This window comes from Podospora pseudopauciseta (genome assembly GCF_035222475.1).
Source record: "Podospora pseudopauciseta strain CBS 411.78 chromosome 5 map unlocalized CBS411.78m_5.2, whole genome shotgun sequence".
Lineage (NCBI taxonomy): Eukaryota > Fungi > Ascomycota > Sordariomycetes > Sordariales > Podosporaceae > Podospora > Podospora pseudopauciseta.
Window position 1 is genome coordinate 1,646,859 of NW_026946666.1, and position 18,900 is coordinate 1,665,758.

At 54.9% G+C, this 18,900-nt stretch overlaps 7 protein-coding genes across 7 annotated transcripts; 4 read left to right on the forward strand and 3 right to left on the reverse strand.

Moving 5' to 3' along the window:
* Positions 1 to 66: 66 nt before the first annotated feature.
* Positions 67 to 735, forward strand: QC763_0084380 (uncharacterized protein; the record flags this gene model as incomplete). The annotated part of the gene is made up of 2 exons (XM_062906172.1): positions 67 to 133; positions 224 to 735. The coding sequence occupies 2 exons, from the start codon at positions 67 to 69 to the stop codon at positions 478 to 480; spliced, it is 324 nt and encodes a 107-aa protein (XP_062764246.1). The 3' UTR covers positions 481 to 735.
* An 81-nt stretch (positions 736 to 816) lies between these two features.
* On the reverse strand, positions 817 to 2,274 carry QC763_504120 (uncharacterized protein; the record flags this gene model as incomplete). The annotated part of the gene is made up of 1 exon (XM_062913003.1): positions 817 to 2,274. One exon carries the CDS (start codon positions 2,272 to 2,274, stop codon positions 817 to 819), a length of 1,458 nt encoding a protein of 485 aa, XP_062764247.1.
* Positions 2,275 to 3,207: 933 nt separating this feature from the next.
* QC763_504130 (uncharacterized protein) lies at positions 3,208 to 6,362 on the reverse strand. The gene is made up of 3 exons (XM_062913004.1): positions 4,199 to 6,362; positions 3,779 to 3,994; positions 3,208 to 3,720 (listed from the first exon to the last, which is right to left on the reverse strand). The coding sequence occupies exons 1-3, from the start codon at positions 5,143 to 5,145 to the stop codon at positions 3,654 to 3,656; spliced, it is 1,230 nt and encodes a 409-aa protein (XP_062764248.1). The 5' UTR covers positions 5,146 to 6,362; the 3' UTR covers positions 3,208 to 3,653.
* Positions 6,137 to 8,487, forward strand: QC763_504135 (uncharacterized protein). Its single transcript, XM_062913005.1, has 2 exons — positions 6,137 to 6,898; positions 6,959 to 8,487. The coding sequence occupies exons 1-2, from the start codon at positions 6,616 to 6,618 to the stop codon at positions 7,540 to 7,542; spliced, it is 867 nt and encodes a 288-aa protein (XP_062764249.1). The 5' UTR covers positions 6,137 to 6,615; the 3' UTR covers positions 7,543 to 8,487.
* Positions 8,488 to 8,896: 409 nt separating this feature from the next.
* On the reverse strand, positions 8,897 to 11,620 carry QC763_504140 (uncharacterized protein; the record flags this gene model as incomplete). The annotated part of the gene is made up of 3 exons (XM_062913006.1): positions 10,783 to 11,620; positions 10,684 to 10,718; positions 8,897 to 10,636 (listed from the first exon to the last, which is right to left on the reverse strand). The coding sequence occupies exons 1-3, from the start codon at positions 11,291 to 11,293 to the stop codon at positions 8,897 to 8,899; spliced, it is 2,286 nt and encodes a 761-aa protein (XP_062764250.1). The 5' UTR covers positions 11,294 to 11,620.
* A 1,517-nt stretch (positions 11,621 to 13,137) lies between these two features.
* QC763_504150 (uncharacterized protein) lies at positions 13,138 to 15,012 on the forward strand (the record flags this gene model as incomplete). The annotated part of the gene is made up of 1 exon (XM_062913007.1): positions 13,138 to 15,012. One exon carries the CDS (start codon positions 13,138 to 13,140, stop codon positions 15,010 to 15,012), a length of 1,875 nt encoding a protein of 624 aa, XP_062764251.1.
* Positions 15,013 to 16,065: 1,053 nt separating this feature from the next.
* Positions 16,066 to 18,747, forward strand: QC763_504160 (uncharacterized protein; the record flags this gene model as incomplete). The annotated part of the gene is made up of 3 exons (XM_062913008.1): positions 16,066 to 17,096; positions 17,156 to 17,208; positions 17,291 to 18,747. The coding sequence occupies 3 exons, from the start codon at positions 16,066 to 16,068 to the stop codon at positions 18,043 to 18,045; spliced, it is 1,839 nt and encodes a 612-aa protein (XP_062764252.1). The 3' UTR covers positions 18,046 to 18,747.
* Between the last annotated feature and the right edge of the window lie 153 nt (positions 18,748 to 18,900).

Sequence of the window (18,900 nt, forward strand, 5' to 3'; positions counted from 1 at the left end):
TAATCATCCAACAGACACGATTAACACCACCAACCGACCTATCACAGGTGATGCTCTCGAGGGGAAATGTGCCGACAGGTCAGGCTGCATTTTGAGCCGTGCGGGCATTTTATCAAGATCAAGGTTGTTAGATGTCAGTTCACCTCAGCCCAACCTCCCTCCCCCAGGGAAGGTAGGTAGGTAGAGGTAGCGGAACAGGAAAGGCTGACATAGAGAATTCTAGGTCATAGTCGACACTGCGGCTTTGTGCCTGGGCGGGAGAATAATAGGGCGATTACGGAGAGAAAGTACACTGATAACTTTCGGAGGTATCCGGGGTGTCCAGATGAGAGGTGTCAGTATTATTGGGATGGGTGGCATGCTTCCAAGGGGGGGAGGGAGGAGAGTGAGGGTTATGAGGGGGAGAGAAGGGGGGAGAGGGAACGGAGGATGGGGAGGGAGAGGGAGAGGGAGAGGGAGAGGGAGAGGGTGTATTATTGACCGTGAGGGGGGTCTATCTGTTTGGGATCGAGGTTGGGTTTTGTTTTTGGGAGTTCTGGTTAGGGGATAGGAATGGTCTGATCATCGCAAGAGGTCATTTGAGGGCGGGGGCTCCTGTAGACGAGTCTAGAGTTTGCAGCGTCACCTTGGGGGTAATCTTTCAGCGTGGGATTCAATGGTTCAATGAGCACTCAATTCACTGATTTCATGAGGGGATCCAACCTGAACATTATCACACTTCGTCCGTGCCACCGCCATGCTCATGTTCAATTCATGTTCTCATTCATCCTTTACAAATATATACCGCCCCATCTTATATACAACCCTCCTCCCTCACTACAACCCGACAGCAATAGCAGTCAACGCCCACTCCATAAACCCAGCATTCGTATCCCGAATATTATTGTTGAACTCGGCCGTCGTCGGATAAAAATTGGTCGAGTACCCAAACTCCATCGTGAACCCATAAACCTTACTCACCCCCGGCTCAGCCCAAAACCTGCTAAAAGCATAATCATCACTCGCCCCCGAGGTGGGATACAGCCCCACCGCCTGCTGGCTAACATAGCTCCTCGAACCCACACCCTTCATACCCGCCACGGTGGCATCCGCCGCCCTCTTGATGGCAGTCGCGTCCGCGGCAGGGATGTACTCCTTGTACACACTATCCCCCGTCACCCCCCTCTTCCCATCATACGTCGAGTTCAAAAAGTTCATCTTTGGATCCGTCGACTGATTCACGTCATCCCCCCAAGAATACAAAATCGTCCCCGCGGCAGAGTGAATGTCCATGAACCATCTGATGCCGGGGAACTTGTCATAGACGGAGACGTGGTTCTTGGTCTCCTGCTCTGACTCGGGAGCGGTGCCGTAAAACGCCTCCGAGCTAGGGCTTGTAGAAGCAGGGGAGACGGACGAAGAGAAGAACTTGCGAAAGTTCCAGAGGAAGTTGAAGTTGCGGTTGAGATCAACGCCCACCGACGCGCCCGACGAGCCAGAGCGGGTGTTCCTGTTCTTGCGCCAGAGAGAACCAGACGACTGGTCGTAGACCACGCCGTCTGGGTTGACGAGCGGGAAGAGGACAATCCCCGCGCTGAGCACAGACTTTACCTGGGCGTTGGTGTACGTCTTTTTGCCGTAGGTCAGCCCAGACCCGGACTTGTTCGCCGCGAGGAGGTCAGAAACCCAGTAGAGGAGGTTGTCGGGCCCGCCGCGCTCGCGGGCGTGCATGCCAGCCGAGAGGTAGAGCCGGTACTTTGACGTGTCGGGACCGGCTCCGGTGTAGGCGGCGACCGAGGTGCGGCCTTGGAAGGTGGTGTAGGGGAGGTTGTACTTGAAGAAGGCGCCCGGGTAGGCGTTTGCGAGGCCGGTGAGCGCAGAGTTAATCTCGTTGACGTTGAGGATGCTGGCGATGCTGGCCGTGCTGGCTTTGGTTCCGAGGCCCGAGGGGGTCACGGAGCCGCCGCTGAAGCGATCGCCGGTGCCGATGGGGGCTTTGCCCGAGGTTTGGCGCTTGTCGAGGGCAGTCTCCTGGACGGTGATGGCCTCGTCCGAGCTGTACTCGCCGTGAAGCCAGCTGATCTGGTCTCTGGTGAGGAGAGCCTGGAGCTCAAACTTGCCATCGCTGGTGGGATGGGCGATGGGCCTGCAGCCGAAATCGAGCGTGTTGTTGGCCACGAGATCGGAGAAGTGTGCTGGGCTGGGAGCCCTGATCTGAACGGGCAGTAGCTCCTCCGCGAGAGACGCGGTGACCTGGAGCGCCACCACGGCGGCGGCTGGCACAAACTGTTTCATGTTGAATCCGGAAAGGTTGAACGCCTAGCAATCCAGACCTGGCTAGAAAGGCTGGGCGTTGTGAAGAAGAAAGGGGGTGAACTTTCCAGTTATTTAACATTTTGAACAGTCGTTGCAGTTTGAACTGGTGCAGGTGGTGAGTGTTCGAGAACCTGGAAATCGCTCAGGTCTCGATAACATGCTGGTGTCTCACCTACCAAAGTAGGAAGGCCGTCGTCGATTCGTCATTGTCCGTCAGGGCATGTGGTCGCATGAGAGGCGCGGGGGTAGCAGGGGGTCAGGGGCTGGTCTGGGGGGGGGGAGGGGGGCCATCCAAGCATTGGGAAAGTCGGCCAAGACTTGCCCTGTTGAACGTCGGAGACTGGCAGTTAGGGCAACTAACGGCATCGTGCATAGAACTACCGAGCAGCGACCTTCCAAATGGAGGAGCCCCCCGGTGACGGTCCACAGTCGCGAGGTTACATTGGTTAGCGGTTTAGGATAAATGCGACAGAGCCATCATCGACTCCCTATTACGTTTATCATTGCGGCTTTGATAGTAGATCGGGCATGCTGCCCACTATAAGGTGCTCATGTTTATACAAGCGCCCGAGATGGAGTGGTACCCGATAACCCGCTCCATGTATGTGGTGTTTGCCTCGCTAACTTCCATCATGTCCAGGCCTCTGATGTGATCGCTGAGATATGTGTTTGTTGGCTGGTAGGGAATGTGGCTGAGGAGAGAAGTGCCGAGGCACCTAGGTGTCATCCGGTGCGAGGGCACTGATCCAGACCCTTTCTTTATCCAACGCATGTCTCGATTCTGATATGCAGGTCTCGGGATGACGTTGTTAGCAATTCTGTCTGGCCTAGGCTTGGAAGTCGACGCCAATTTCATGATGGAGAACCATGGTCTGGAGACAGAAAATATTTACTTACCTAGCTCACATTCCTCACCTTTGCTTCCGTGGCTTTGGTGAGGCGAGGCAGGGCGGCACGCAAAAATGGAAGCTACCTGGGTAGGCCCAACTCCAGAGGCATTCGGGAAAAAACTTCCGTCTCATCATCATCTTCATGCCAAGCCATCTTATCTTTTCTCCTTTTCCATATCTCTTCTTCAACGGCATCCCTTCCCTTTATCACAGACAACAAAAATAAATCACGGTCAACAACCAAACGTCATACCACGTCTTTCCAGCGCCACGCACAGCCCTGGATTGTGAACCTCGCCAACGAAAACGCTGCCAACGCCGAAATTAACACTGCACCAAAAACAAGGACAAAACCCTCTGTGCCTAGGTTCTCGAGGATCGAGGCACTCAGAGGAATGGAAAGCAACGATCTTTTGCCCCAGTCAGTACAGGTGTTCTCATTTGGAGTCTGAGATCAGGCTTCTAGACTTACGAAAAGCTGACCACGCTGTAACTTGTACCGTAGTACTGCCCAAACTTGCTGGGAACAGTGAGTCTAGGATGTCAGTCAGCAAAGTTGTTGCCCGTGCTCTTCAAGTTGAGGGAGCACGTACTGCCCAACACAGATCGGCCCGATGCTGATGACACAACCGGTGCCGAAGCCGAAGAGGGCTGCGAACAGGTAGATTAGCCACATCCTGTCCGTTTCCACCAACATCCAGACGGCAAATGTTGTGATGATGGAGAAGATGGTGGTCAAGATCATGGTGTTGAACCGGCCAATCTTGTCCGAGATGGCACCCGCCACCAGCCGCCCAACTCCTGAGCCTCTGTCGTCGCGTTAGCTGATATTTCTGGGGGTGGGGGGGTGGTATTCAACATGCCAGGCCACACTCACCCACTCATCACGGCGACTATCACAAAAGTCGATTGCTCTTCGAATCCTTTTGCGAGAGCCCATGTCGGGACCATACCCAATCCCGCGATCAGAATGAACTGGTTCACTGTTGGCCACATGTTAGCAAGTAAACCACAGTCCAAAGTCGAGAAGGCACATACTGAAGCAACCAACAGTCGTCCACAGAAAGCTAGCATCTCGAAAACATGCAAAGTTGATCGCCCCCGACCCCCGTCGACCCTTGATGCGACCCTTGATCAGGATGTTCCCGATACTCAACAGCGATGCCACAATGAGAGCCAGGATCCTCATGCTCCATGCCCATCCCAACTTGGGCAGCGTGGTCCTCAACACCAACGGAAAAGCAGCACCCCCAACGCTGCTACCAACAAAGACAATCCCTGCCGCCAACCCCCTCTTCTTTTCGAACCAGTGCGCGAGAACAGAGAGAGCAACAGTGCAGCATAAAGCCGCCCCCGAACCCATGACGATAGCCCAAAGAAGCATCAAAAGACCATACATGACACCCGGAGCTCGCACGCCCTGTCTGACATGGACATCGCTCTCTTCTGGCAGGAAGCCTAGCCCGACAAGTCCAGCTAAGTACACCAGACTACCCGCCATCAGCAGCCATCTCGGACCGAACCGGTCAAACCATGGGCCGACCTGGACGCCCAGAAACAAACACAGGAAGATGTTGGCGCCTGAGATCCAGGCGATGTCTTGGATCGGAAAGGAGGACAGATGGTGCTGGGCCCAGTAGGGTTGGATGACACCGACAGAGTTGCTCAATCCGTACACGGCTGTGGTGATGCAGAAGGATCCAGCAACTGTCAACCACGCTTGCAGGCCACCTTCTGGTGGCGAGTCTACTATCATCTCCTTTGTTGACACGCCGTTTTCTGGGTCCACAGGAGGCGCGAGGGTGGTGCTGAGGGTTAGGGAGGGGGTGATCGTTGGGGGAGTAATGGGGGTAAGGATATCGACATGGGTGGAGGCCGACGAGAAGGTCGACAACGGTCGTGGCTGCGTCATGTTGCCCTTTGTCGTCTGTGGTAGCTGCTTTGAGGCCGTGCTTTCCATAGCGATGACACAAATAATATGGTGACTGTCAAGGTGAGTTTTAATTGAACAACAGAAAGAGCAGGCTCGTCACCGGCTGTAAAGTCTCCTTCCTTGTTGCCGGCGGAAGTATATATTCCATACGGCAAGTCCTCCATGGTTTTTTTTCTTTCCTTTCTTACAGCCTTGGCCTGGCTAGTCTCCTGACACTAGTTGTGTCCGGTCGTTCTTCCATGAGTCCATCCCTCGATCGTGGCTTGGTGCTGAACAACACGCCCCCCCTGTCTTTTACTCTAGCCCCGAAACCGGTACTTTGGTATCCTAGGAACAAATCCCCCGCCCCAACCACAGCTAGCCCCGGGAAGAGCCGCCATATCCGCAGCGCTGGGTACCAGGGTGTCATTAATGGGTCACATGCTTCCTGAATCAGGACTTCGGGGGGGGGAAGTCACCATCGTCAGCAAAAAACCCTTGTGAGAGCCGCAATTCTAGCCAACCGGGCACAGTGGCGGCTGACGTGCAAGTCGACCGAATTGGAGGTTCCCCCCTGACACCAGCCCATGCGGATGTACCCGACTTGAACCCGACCATGAACAGAAGCTCCAATGACAGGCTTGAAGAAACCAAGGAATTGGACCACGATTGACGAGCCCCATCGTGGATCTGGAACCACCAGTGGCTGGATGGCAAATCCTCGGCAGGGGCATCAGGTGAAGGTGCAAAATTTTCACACTTGGAGCTCTTTGTAAGGGCTATGACGAGGTCATCAGGACATTGTCTGCTTAGGAGTCCCTCCCTTGCTGCTGTGCAAGTTGAACAGTGCGCCAAATCTTAGCCTGGGTAACCCCCAGAGAAGTTGTGAGGCGGCATCTGCTTGCAAAGGAGTTGGAGAGGAAAACACCAGGTTTTGTGACCTCGTGATGTGGTGGAATTTTTGCTGCTGAAGTGATCCCAAACCGCGGAGCGGTGAAAGCCCTGATCATCGGTTTGTTGGACAAGGGCCCCTGTTCGGCTCCCTCCCAACCACCTCAACCGTTGATGTCTTTGGCTACTTGGAGAAAGGTCTTGTTCGATCGAGTTCTCTAATACGAAGGTGATTGTGTAGTGTGAGATGTCACAAATCGGGTATTGCTTGGCATCGAATGTCTGGAATACAACCAACCCCCTGTCAAGCGTTGTTTGCTGCTTCAGCCCTAACCCTTGTTTAGATGCTTAACCTCCAAGATATCAACTTCAATAGATCGTTACCATTGTTTCGCAGTTTCAGACGCGATGATTCCCACGCGTCGAGGTAGCATCGCTTCAAACGAGCCAATGACCACCCCTCATCTTCGAATCCCGTCGCTTGGCGTGCCATCTTTTCAAATCTCCGTCGGTGTTCTCTAAGCGCGGTATTAGGGGGGGCAGGGCGAGGCAGATACCAATGGCAAACTCAATCTGTTTTCTCCTGATATTCAGTGATTTCGTGCATATATCTGCCTGTTCCAAAAGATGACGCCCGCCGACCTCGGAACCGCCACCACGACAGGCGCTACGACTACTGCTCCTTTCCCGTTCGCCGAAACAACTTCCCAGAGGATCGCCTGTAGCGCGCTGGTAACGGGGTATTACCAGTGTGGGAGCTACGAAAGTGAAGGATGCTGTCCCACGGGGTATGCCTGTGCCGAAGAGATGGATCGGTGCATCATCCCCAGCACTCCGTCGACCAACGTGGATTTTACTGGGAGATGCTTCGGGCTGTTGGGGTATGGGCAATGTGATGAGGAGGCGGGAGGTAAGCTTGACGCTGGTGATTACCTACCTAGGTGGACTTGCTTACAGTTTCCATCCGCAGGAGGCTGTTGCCCTTCCTCCTACGCCTGCCTGGACGGCAGCTGCATGCTCACGCACAAGGTTCAGAAAACACTCACCAGCTGGGTGTCATACGGGAGTGTCGAGGCTGGGACAACACCCTCGATTTTTGTGATGGACTACTCTTATCCGCCGGATATACAGGTGTCTCTCACCCGTCTTTTCAATGCGGCTCCTATGATGACTACCGATCCTTTCTTCGAAGGGACCACTACCAGCCCTCTTCTCGAGGGGACATACACGATTTCCAGGCTTCCAACAGGTATCGATACGGAACCGAAAGGAGGCTTAGGGACGGGGATTATTGTGGGAATTGTTGTTTCTTGCGTTGCGGTTGGCCTGATGATCATTGCGGGGCTGTTCTTCTTTGTTCGACGACAGCGACGAAACAGAAAGGAGGACGGCGACAGCAAAGGTAGCCCTGCAGCGGAACTGGCTGAGAAGTCCATTGTTGAGCTGGCGGAAAAGTCTGATGTGTACGAAGTAGACACACGGAGGGTGTTTGAGGCGGACACGGAGCGATACACGCACGAGATGGCTTGCAACGACATCAAAACAGAAGCGTGAGAGTTGGAGGATACGTCATGTAAGGTCCCGGGAGCTGCCTCCATCTTACGGGGTAGTATCTGAGAAGGAGAAAGACGCGGATATCCCTCCAAAGATGGTACAGACCTAGTGTTCAACAGAGCAGTTGAAAAGTCTTTTCGAACACTAATAGAGCCGCACTATCAGCACAGCCCCCAGCAATTTACCTGGCTACGCAGCACCAACACTCCCTCGAGATACCTTGCATCAATACCCTCAAGGGAACCAATCGCTTAGATAAAGGTTGCACTCTTTGATATAGGAAGTAATCGATATTCAGTCACACAAGCCTCGAGTACAGAACCAACAAGACTTGGCACACAACCCTCTCTCGCGCTGTTCTGCCTGCCTGGTCTGAGGGAACAGGATGGTACAAAGGGCAGTTTGAGCCATTTCGCTGGATGGCCTTGGTTTTATCTGCCTTACCCATCAGTGCACACCCAAAATGACCACCGCTACCCCAATTACATCATGGGATTTCCGGGCGATTGAGGTGCTGGTTGACACGAGTAACAGGGCGCTGGTGGAATTTCTTCATACCGCGTACGGCTACTCTTCAGGCAAGCGCAAGTTCCACCCAGACCTCCTCTACCACTGCCGCTCTCCCCAACGCCTGTGGTCTGCCGAGTTGTTTTGACTGCGGGGGAGATTTCCCTGGGTGTTGTCCCGTCGGATTGATCTGTGGAGGACCTGGGGGGAGGGATGACCGTTGCTTTTTCGACAGACCTGCCTCGATCGTACCGTGGGGGGATATACGTCAATCATGTCCGGATAAAGGCGGGTATGGAGCTTGCCCTGAGACGGTGGGAGGTAAGAGCTGTCGTGTTTCCCGATGGTTCACAGCCAACATGGCGTGGCAGGAGGCTGCTGTCCGGCATCATACGCCTGCGTCAGCGGTGGGTGTATGCTTTACAAAAAAGATCCAGGATGTGCCCATCATGAACATAGACGACGCTGAGGTTGTTGCGGTGACTCCCGCTTCACCATCAGAGACTCTAGAGATGGGTCAGAAGCCACCATCCCCGACACCGAACCCAGTTTCTCCGCTTGATACACCAGAAACGACGAAGAACTCACCTGATACGACCACTGTAATCTCCCCAGTTGATACACCAGGAGCAAAACACACCGGGAAAGCCACCACCACCACCACCACCACCGCACACCATCAAATAGAGTTAACATGTAAAGACTAAAAGTTACCATTACTACTCTTCAAAGCCATGATTCGATACTATTACCCCTTGCCCTTCCCCAAGAAACAAACCACTAAACCAACATAACAAGCACACATGAACACTATTACAATATATAACCGTCCTTCCCAACCCCCTCCTCAAATCCCTGAATCATCCTTCTCCACCATCTCTTCCAAGTCCCCCCTCCCCAAATCCCCCTCCCACTCCTCACACCCCCCAACAAGCCTATCCACCGCCCTCCTCCCCAAAACCCCATAAATCCCCCCGTCCACCCCCCCCTCCCCCTGAATCACCATCTGCAACGCCAACCCACTACTAGCATGCCAGCTGATATGGCAATGAACAAGCCAAACCCCCGGATTGTCCGGCCGAAAAGCAACAGCTACATACCCGCCACCCCCCGGAACAACAACCGTATCCCTCCTAGGCGGGTTCTCATAATTCCACGTCCCCGGGCTCGTCACAGGATCGAACCGTTCGTTTGACTGCCCCAAGATGACAACATCTGTCCCGTGCCAGTGCATCGGGTGCGCACCCCTGTTGGGGACGATCTGTGACCCTAGTTGGGAGGGGTGAGTCCCTGGGAGGAGGGAGGAGTCAATGATCATGTAGATGAACCCTTCGCGACGGTAAGGGTAGTAGACGATGTTGTAGCTTGGGTTTGCGGCCGCGCCGGTGAGGTTGAGGAGGGTTGGGTTGGAGAAGTCGAGCCAGAAGGGGGAGTGCATCGACTTGCCGGTTTGGTGTTCTATGTTGGGGTCTAAGCGTAAGAGCCAGTGGGAGTAGTTGCCTGACTGGCCTAGGGTTTGGTCGGGGACTGTCTGGCGCGCGTTGTAGAAGGTGGAGAGAGACAAAGGGTTGAGGGGCTCGCGGGCGATGGTCCAGGGGACTACGGGGACCATGGAGGATTGGGCGTCTAGGCAGGAGAAGTCGGTGGTGGTTGAGAGGCTGGCGGGGAGGGCGAGGGAGCGGAGGGACGGGTAGCTGATGATGCCTACGCGGGTGTCTAGGGGGTAGGTCGTGTTGGCGCCGGCGGTCGAGTTGAACACTCCCTTTTTGAAGGCGTTGCAGCCGTCGGCGGGTTGGGCGCGGAGCCAGTAGTTGCCTGTGCCTTCTCTTTGGCCGTCGACGATGACGTCGAAGCGTTGGCCTACGGCAATGACCAAGCGGTCGGTGGTGTAGGGCCGGATAGGAACAAGATCGTTGGCGATGACGGTGAACTGGTGGTCGTCGATGGAGACGACAAAGGTGGCGCCGGATCCGCTGTTGATGAGACGGAGACGGTGTTTCTTGCCAGAGGTGAACCGTGTCACGCTGTAGGCTTCAACGTCTCTTGGTGAGTTTCCCGGTCCACCAACTGCATTCATGCCTGCCTTTCCGTTCAGGAGGAACGTGTCCATCTTGACGTTTGCCTTTGCAATTTCGTTGGTCTTTTCTTGATGGAACTCGCTGAAGGCACTGTCACGCACCCAGTCAGACACCATCAACGTCTGCTCAGCCTCGACATCATAGTTGGCACTGGCAGGGCCATGGATAACAAGAGGACCACAGAGACCGTCGCTGTATTGAAGTGAATAATGGCTGTGGTACCACGCCGACCCGTATTGGAGCACCCTGAACTTGTACTGGAAGGTGTGGCCTCGGGCAATGGGACACTGAGTGACGGCAACCCCGTCCATGTCGTTGGTGAACAGTTGTCGGATTCCGTGCCAGTGGATCTGGGTGCCCATGTTGGGGAGGGAGTTCTTGACAGTGATGACGAGTTCATCACCCCAGCATGCCTCGAGACGAGGTCCTGGGTAGGTGCCGTTGAACAACAATGCTTGTTTCGGGAAGCCATCTGGGTAGATCACTCCAGTCGCAACATCAATAGTGTACTATCGAAGTTAGTAAGATTCATGCCAACGATCAGGGGCGACCGTACGTATCGCGAGACGCCAGTGGGCGCAGCAACCTCATCTGCGTGTACTCATGTCAGCGTCTGTTTTCGTCTCACAAAATCACACCCGGGCATAATACACACAGTTGGTGTGAATATCATAACCGTAAATTCTCCCCTCACTGTCCGGCCTCTTCATTCTCAACCAACACGTCCGAGAGTTTGCCCTGTTGCATGACTCCCAAATCTCAGGGTCAAGCTGTGGATAGTGACATCGAAAGTTGCCCGGTGCGCCCTCAGGATGGAACGTCAATCCACGGTGTGACGCCTCATCACGACTGTGAAGCTTGTGATGCCAGCTGCTGGTATATCCCCCATGGTCAACAGGGTCAGCCTCGGCAGGATCCCAATCGAATCCCCCAGCAGGCGTCTCGAGTTTGGCTTCGGATAGGGGGTCCGGATTTCCGTACACTCGCGCTATGACAGCGGCGAGCAGCACATCTTGAAGTCTCATGTTGGGGTCAAAGTCGACAATAATCACTCCGTGGTGAAAGGAGGGGAGGGGCTCTTGGAGGTGGACTGCCTGCTGGAGCTGGTCCCTATCAACCACGGTAGTGGTCAGTGGGATATCAGAGAGGTCATTCACGCCCGGCATCTTCAATCCGGCTCACGGGGCCTGACAGCTCGGAGGAGTTGTCGTCCGGGCCGATAGTAACTGACGCATGCGGCATTGGTCAGGTTTCTCGTATTGGGTCAAATGTGGGATCCAGCAGAGCGGGCGGGATGTTGTGATGCTGCAGTAAACAAAACGACTAGTCGACGGTCCAAAGCCACCGGAACACGATGTTGCACGACATGAAGTAGCATGTTTGACGTGTAGGTAGATGGACTGATATTGACATTCTGGCATAGTGGTGATGACATTTGGCCATCTCTCTCCGCTGTCAATGGCCTCCCCCCCTGTGGTCGAGGTCTGGTTGATGTTGTGGAATGGGGTCGGGACCTTTTCCGGCTGTGGGCAACTCCATGCAGTAGTAGCTGCAAACGTGGGCTTTTTTTCTCGCACCGTGCGCACAAATGTCTCAGAGGGGATCTTGACAGTCGTGCTGATGTCCTTGCACTGTCAGCTGCCCACGGCTCTCGTTGTGTCGCGACTGGCATTTGATCTTCCTATTCCTGTCAAAAATTCGGCAACGGCACGACCCATTCGGGATCAAAAAGCTCAGAGGTGTATATTTGAGGACAAAGAACCGCCATTCTAGAGTTCAACAGCTTTCTTTATTTCCTATCTGTTTCAATTTCTGGTTTAGCAACATTTTGCTTGGTATCAACACATATCGGGAGCTCATCGCTGCGGACAGCGCTGGGCAGACCATCATCCGACGGCATCCTCCGCATCCTTAATACAGGGGTCTCCGAATCATTGACGGTTCCCTTTGGGGCTTGGTAGTGAGGAGCCACCTCCGTTGAACGGCACATCACCCCCACAATGTTTACTTGGGCAAGTAAACAACGAAGCCCCTTTTGCCATCAAGGGGCAGCCATCAACACTGGACCTGCCCGCACCTGGTGGCTCACCATATCATCAGCTTACCTGAGTGCACCTCGATCCATGACGATCATGGCGCCATTTACATCCCCGGTGGCTTTCCTCCTCACCTCAACATTCCGTCCGAATATGTCCGCCTGCACGAGACAACCCAATTCTACACAAATCAGCCGCGAGATACACTCCCGAGTTCTGGAACCACATCTGCAGCACGCTTACACTAACAAATCACATATACCCTATGCAAGGGTCCCTTTTCCCCTCGGGTAATAACCCCGTGATTACTACTCTACAATATCTCCCCCCCTCAAAAGCCCTTGCTGCCCCAACATCCCGGGAACTGTCCCCCCTCCCCCTCGCCAAGAGCAATAACCGCCGCCTAATCTATTTGCCCTCCCAGGTACCTACTACGACTTCAACTTTTGAACAAACAAAAATGAAACCACAGTCGGTGGAAACATAACAGGCAGGTAACTCCGCTGCCGCCTTGTGAGGGGAATAATAAACGAACCCGCACTTTACCCAAAGGCCAAATAATGCACCCGGGTTACTTTCCAACAAATGTAAGGTTGCACAAGTTGGGGCAACTGACGATCTCGGCCCCTCAATATCCGGGATTATGTCTTTTGAATAGCCAACCAGACAAGCATCCATGGTCCATACGTACAGCGATATCACTTCGCCCGCGCATAGGTATTGCCGGTCGGTGCAAGCTGCGGTTGGTGACATACTACCGGCACCAAAAACACGTGTGAAGAAGAAAAAGAACCCGAGCCGAAGGGACGGCTTCGCTTGGAGAGTCCGAGGTGGTGTGCAGCAGCTCGATCGATCCAACGGCACACAGGCCATGAGATGACGGGACACGAGCTCAAAAAGCTCGAGTGGCCCGGCCTGGTAGTTCACGATCCTCGCTGTCCAAGGGTCTCGAGACAAGTTCATCATCACTCACAATGCGTTACCGTTTGTTATCCGCCTTGATCATCTCGGCAGTCGCCGTGGTAGAGGCTGCCCCGGCCACCGCTACCGCCGAATATGACTACATCGTCGTCGGGAGCGGTCCCGGCGGTGGTCCCCTCGCCGCCGATCTCGCCCGGGCCGGGTACTCCACACTGTTGATCGAAGCCGGCGGTGACGAGGGCGACAACCCGACCTACGCCGAGATCGCCTGGTTCAACGAGGCGGCCAACGACGAAGCCACTCGTTGGGATTTCTGGGTCAAGCACTACGACGATCCCGAGGAAGACCGCAAGTTCAAGCACACCACCTGGGACACGGGCGACGGCACCTTTTACGTCGGCCTCGACCCCCCAGAGGGAGCCAAGTACCTCGGCATCCAATACCCACGCGCTGCTGTTTTGGGTGGTTGCGCCATGCACAACGCTGCCGTCTGCACCCTCCCGGCAGACGACGATTGGAACATCATCGTCAACAAGACCGGTGACGCCAGCTGGTCGGCGAGCAACATGCGCAAGTACCTCAAAAAGATCGAGCGCAACCAGTACCTCCCCCCCGGAGACCCCAACAGAGGATACGACGGCTGGCTCGCGACCTCGGTCGGCCCAACAGACTGGGCGCGCAACAGCTCCAACCCCGCGACCACCATCCTCAAGAAACTCGCCGCCCTCACCGGCCAAGACGAAACCCGCGCTGCTGACCTCCTGGGAACCGACATCCTGACCGAGATCCCCAACCTCGACGAGACCTCCTCCCTCTACAACCTCGCCCAACACGCCGACAGCACCGGCAAGCGCAACTCCCCCAACAACTACGTCCGCGCCACCCTCGCCGACCCAGCCAAGTATCCCCTGACTCTCAAACTCCACACCCTCGTCACCCGAGTCCTCTTCGACGAATCCACCGTCGGCGTCCCGGGCGTCACCCCCCGTGCCATCGGCGTCGAAATAATGCAGGGCCAATCCCTCTACAAAGCAGACCCCAAACACAACGGCCAAACCGCCCCCAAATCCCAAATCCTCGCCGCCCGCGAGGTCATCATCTCCGGCGGCGCCTTCAACTCCCCCCAGCTCCTCAAACTCTCCGGCATCGGCCCCAGAGACGAGCTCGCCAAGTTCAACATCCCCCTCGTCAAGCACCTGCCCGGAGTGGGCGAAAACCTAGGCGACAACTACGAGGGTTCCCTCCTAGCCATGGGGCAAACACCCGTCAATTCAGGCCTCATCACGGCCGTCTTCCGGACCCCCAACGCACCCGACGCGAGACGCAACATCTTCACCTGGTGCGGCGCCTTCTCCTTCGAGGGCTTCTGGCCCGGCTTCCCCACCTGGCACGGCGCCGAGCAGTACACCTGTGCCCTGGTCCACATGCAGCCCAAATCCCAAGCCGGATCCGTCACCCTCCGGTCTGCCGACCCGCAGGACGTGCCCGAGATCAACTTCCGGTTTTTCAAGAATCAGGGTGATCAAGACCTGGAGGAGCTGGTCGCGGGGGCGAATATCCTGCGGGAGGCGATCAACTCCGTGCCGGAGCCAGTCGCGCCGTTTGTGGAGAGGCATCCTTGTGAGGGGGACAGGCGGGAGTCGGGGGATTGTGGGGAGGAGGTTCAAAAGGAGTACTTCAAGAGCCAGGCGTACAGCCATCACGCCACGAGCACGTGCGCGATTGGGGGGGAGGATGAGGAGATGGCTGTGTTGGATAGCAAGTTTAGGGTTCATGGGGTGAGGGGGCTGAGGGTGGTGGATGCGAGCGCTTTTCCTGTTGTTCCAGGGGCGTTTCCGAGTTGCCCGACTATGATGATTAGTGTTAAGGCGGCGGAGGATATTGTTGCGGAGAGGAAGGCGGAGGAAGGTGCGGCTGCGAGGATGTGAGGAGGGCCAAGAATGACGGGTGGAACGATATATGGAATATGATTATGATGTTGTAGCGGTTAGGTATATACAAAGAAATCCGGTAAAGTGCGTGTTTTTATACATGGAAGAAATGGATCATTGCTCGTTCTTGATGGTTGTGATTGCCTCCTCGGCACTGTCTGTGCCCTTTTGTCGTTGCTCACGCTTGATCCTTGCTACTCTTTCTTGGTGGTTCTTCCGCATGTCTTCCATGTTGGCGATTCTCTCGCCGTACGATCTTGGTGGTGTGGTGGACAGGCATGATGGCATGTCGTCGATGGATTGGCTTGGACCTGGTGGGATGCCCCCGAGTCAGCTTCATCACTTGGTGAAAAGAAACCACGTTGGCGCCATCATGGTACCTTCAAGTTCAAGTGCGATAGAGGCCATGGTTGTGGTTGTGGTAAGTGGTGGTTGACGGGTTGGTTGAGGTGGTTCAAGGTTGCGGTTGTTGCTGTTGCTGCGGCTGTTGCGGTGATGTTGATTTGAGAAGTTGATGACGTAGCGAGAGATGCGGTGAACTGTCCTGAAGAACCGGAGCCAAGCGCTTTTTGACCGATCCAACCCCGTCGGTGTTTGCATGGCCCCCTAATTTAGCTAAACACTTGCGCTAACAACATAGGCTCACATGACCCTCGCCTCACGGAAATGAGTGGAGAGCGCAAGATGTTGTTATCTGCCCCTGATCCGGGGTCTTGGAGCCACGAATGCCAAGATCTAGGGATATCCATTTTGTGGCTAGAGCACCAGGGGGTGGCTGAGGCGAGCTATAGATCTATGTTTATCTTGCTCTAACTCCGTGTCTAAACCACCGATCACGGTTGCCTATATGTTGGATCTGCCAGTCTTCTTGATGGTTGGAGTCTATTGAGAGGGGTCTCTCCTCGAGAAAACCATAAAGCCATAGGAAACTGTGGCTTGTTGAAACGTTCATTGTCAGAGCTAAGAGACGGCTGACATTTTTTGGTAACATAAACCGAGAATAGCGCTTGAAGTTGGCGCTGCCTACAGGAAACTAGTCACAATGGAACCATGGTACAGGAACCACCGACCTTGTCGTCTATGCCCAAGTTATGCAGTTGGACACGTTATGTCTTGATACTAATGTGCGCCAAGCTTCCACAGTGTTGTTGTTGGTGCTATCAAGACGGGATATGTTACACAAACTATGCATATATTGCAATGCCTTGCAGTGCCGAAGAGCATATTATTCGCTGCGCCGCTCAACACACGGCAGAGAGACGCCTGGTTCGGCCGAGGGCTGAGAGGCTTGAACAGCTCTTCGACATCTCACGCAACCTGAAAGTCAAATATGAGGGCAACTCTTGGGCCGGTGATGACATTCTTCTCTCCCTATCGACAACGATGAAGCCCATCAACGAATTAACCATCTTGTCCCTGTTCCTCACTGCGGCGAGCGCAGCATCGATACTCTTCAAAGGTGGAACCGTCATTGCCTTCAACAAACAAACTCAAGGTTTACGCGTTCTCCGGGAAGGCTCAGTTCTCGTCGAGAATGACCGCATCACTGGCGTATATGATTCAACACCAACCCGCATCCCTCCCCGGACCGAGATCGTCGACATCGCCGGCAAGATCATCACTCCAGGGTTCATCGACACCCACCGCCATGGATGGCAGACAGTCTTCAAGACCATGGCCTCCAACACCAGCCTCCTTGAGTTCTTTGGCCGCTACAGCTCGTTTGTAGCCCCCTTTTTCTGGAATGCCACAGACATTTATGACAGCCAGCTTGCCGGTCTGTACGAGGCCCTGAACGCGGGCGTCACGACTTCGCTTGACCATGCCACTCACACCTGGTCCAAAGACGCTGCTGAGGCGGGTCTCCAGGCCTGTATCGACAGTGGGGCGAGAGTGTTCTGGGGATTCACCTTTGCCAATATTACTGGATTGATCACAATTGAAGAGCTGTATTCAGTCTTCCGGAACATGGCTGGCAAAACAGGACTGAGAAGCTCCCCTACTACTCTGGGCATTGCCTACGACGGCTGGGGCCCGAACCCGAATGTTGGGGAAATCAACAAAATCATGGCGCTTGCGAGGTAGGAGACAGCCTGGAGGGTCTTTCAGTTTGGTTCGAGACAGCTAATGCATTTGGCAGGGAGCTCAATGTATCAGTCATCACAACCCACTCCCTCCAAGGACCCTGGGGCTGTATGTGTTCCCCTTTCCATCCCCCCCACCCCCCCTCCCCTTATTCCAACCTCACTAACCCCCCCCTGCCATGGAACCTCAGTCAGCAACTCCCCCGAAGACATCCACGCCCTAAACTACCTCAACATCTCCACCCCCATCGTCTTCTCCCACGCCTCCTTCCTCACCCCCACCGGCGCCGACCTGCTACGGTCCACCAATCAGTACGTCTCCATCACCCCCGAGTCAGAGATGCACTACGGCCAAACTCACCCAGTCGCCTACTCCATCCAGGACCAAGCCTCCCTCGGCATCGACACTCACATCACATTCAGCACCGACATCCTCACCCAAGCCCGCATCTGGCTTCAACAGGCGCGGTACGAGCGCTATCTTGACGTGCTCGAGCAGGGAAAGCTACCAGCTAGCAATCCCATGTCGGTCGAGCAGGCATTCCTGCTCGCTACTAGGAACGGGGCCCTGGCGCTGAGACGTGATGATTTGGGTGGGATTTTTGTGGGTGGGAAGGCTGACTTGGTGGTGTGGGATGGGGATTCGCCGGGGATGCTGGGGTGGGTTGATCCTGTTGCTGCCGTGATTCTTCATGCAAGTGTGGGTGATATTGACGCTGTGTTGGTGGATGGGAAGTGGGTTAAGCGGGGGGGTAAGCTCGTCGCGCGGGGCTGGCCCGAGGCGAGGGCGAGGTTTTTAAGGACGGCGAAGAGGCTTCAGGGGGTGTGGAGGGGTATGCCGTTGCCGGAGGCGCCGGCAGAGTTTAATGGGAGCCCGGTTGTGCACCCGGAGAGGGTGGATGTGGTTAGGGGGCCGGGGGATGGGTATGGGAATGTTTACATTTGAGTCATTACACTGAGTGAATGTACAGGTAGTCCTCAGACCCAATCAACGGCAATAAAAAACGACGTGGGGTACAAGATGTGGGCTCGAGGCCAATCTCAAACGCATCAATGGAAGTGTCAAAGGCGGGTCTGAGTTGGGGAACTAAACTCGACGAAAGGAACAAAGACTGGTGTGAATGTGGGGGCAAGCAGACAATGCTTTCATTCCTGTAGGTAGCCACAGCTAAGGCAACACTTCTTCTTCTTTAAAACTTTACTTCATCTGCCAGGAAAACATGAACTCATCCCTAGAGTAACTGGCTCACTACCTACCTTGGTATCCGTCGTTGCCACGATGTCCGAATTGGCCAAAGGCTGGCGCATGAGAAGCTAGAAAAGCGCGGTGCCCCAGGTCTCGGTACAATTCCCGATTCACTTCCCGGACCAACTCGAGCACACCAACCTGGAGATGCATGAGCCGACCAACACTGTCCAAGATGGCATGGTAGATATCCAGACTCGCATGGCTATTCTGAGTGATCAGATCGAGAGCCTTCACAGCGACTTCGTCACGAGAACCATCCCAGGGGCCAAAGGGGCCAATACGGTCAGTGGAATAGCTCGACAGATGAACATAAACAATGTCTAACAGAAGGCCTACCAGGTTCCGCCGAAAGCTACACCCCCTCCGCCCCCTCCAACCCCCGGCATTGACTCCCTCCCCACCCCTTGGCGAAGAACTCGGAAAAGAATTAGTCGCCAACAATTAAGCATTTGCGAACAGAAATAGCCAAACTGCAATTGCAACAAGCTCATAATACACGGTACAAGGCAACTTCGGCCGCTGAGATTGCCGGGCTGAACGATGAGATCTACC

Coding starts and splice junctions, on each gene's coding strand:
- QC763_504135 (XM_062913005.1), top strand. CDS start 6,616: ATGACGCCCGCCGACCTCGGAACCGCCACCACGACAGGCGCTACGACT. Junction 6,899..6,958: donor ATGTGATGAGGAGGCGGGAG/GTAAGCTTGACG, acceptor TTCCATCCGCAG/GAGGCTGTTGCCCTTCCTCC.
- QC763_504130 (XM_062913004.1), bottom strand. CDS start 5,145: ATGGAAAGCACGGCCTCAAAGCAGCTACCACAGACGACAAAGGGCAAC. Junction 3,995..4,198: donor TGCCTTCTCGACTTTGGACT/GTGGTTTACTTG, acceptor ACGCGACGACAG/AGGCTCAGGAGTTGGGCGGC. Junction 3,721..3,778: donor GGGCCGATCTGTGTTGGGCA/GTACGTGCTCCC, acceptor CTGACATCCTAG/ACTCACTGTTCCCAGCAAGT.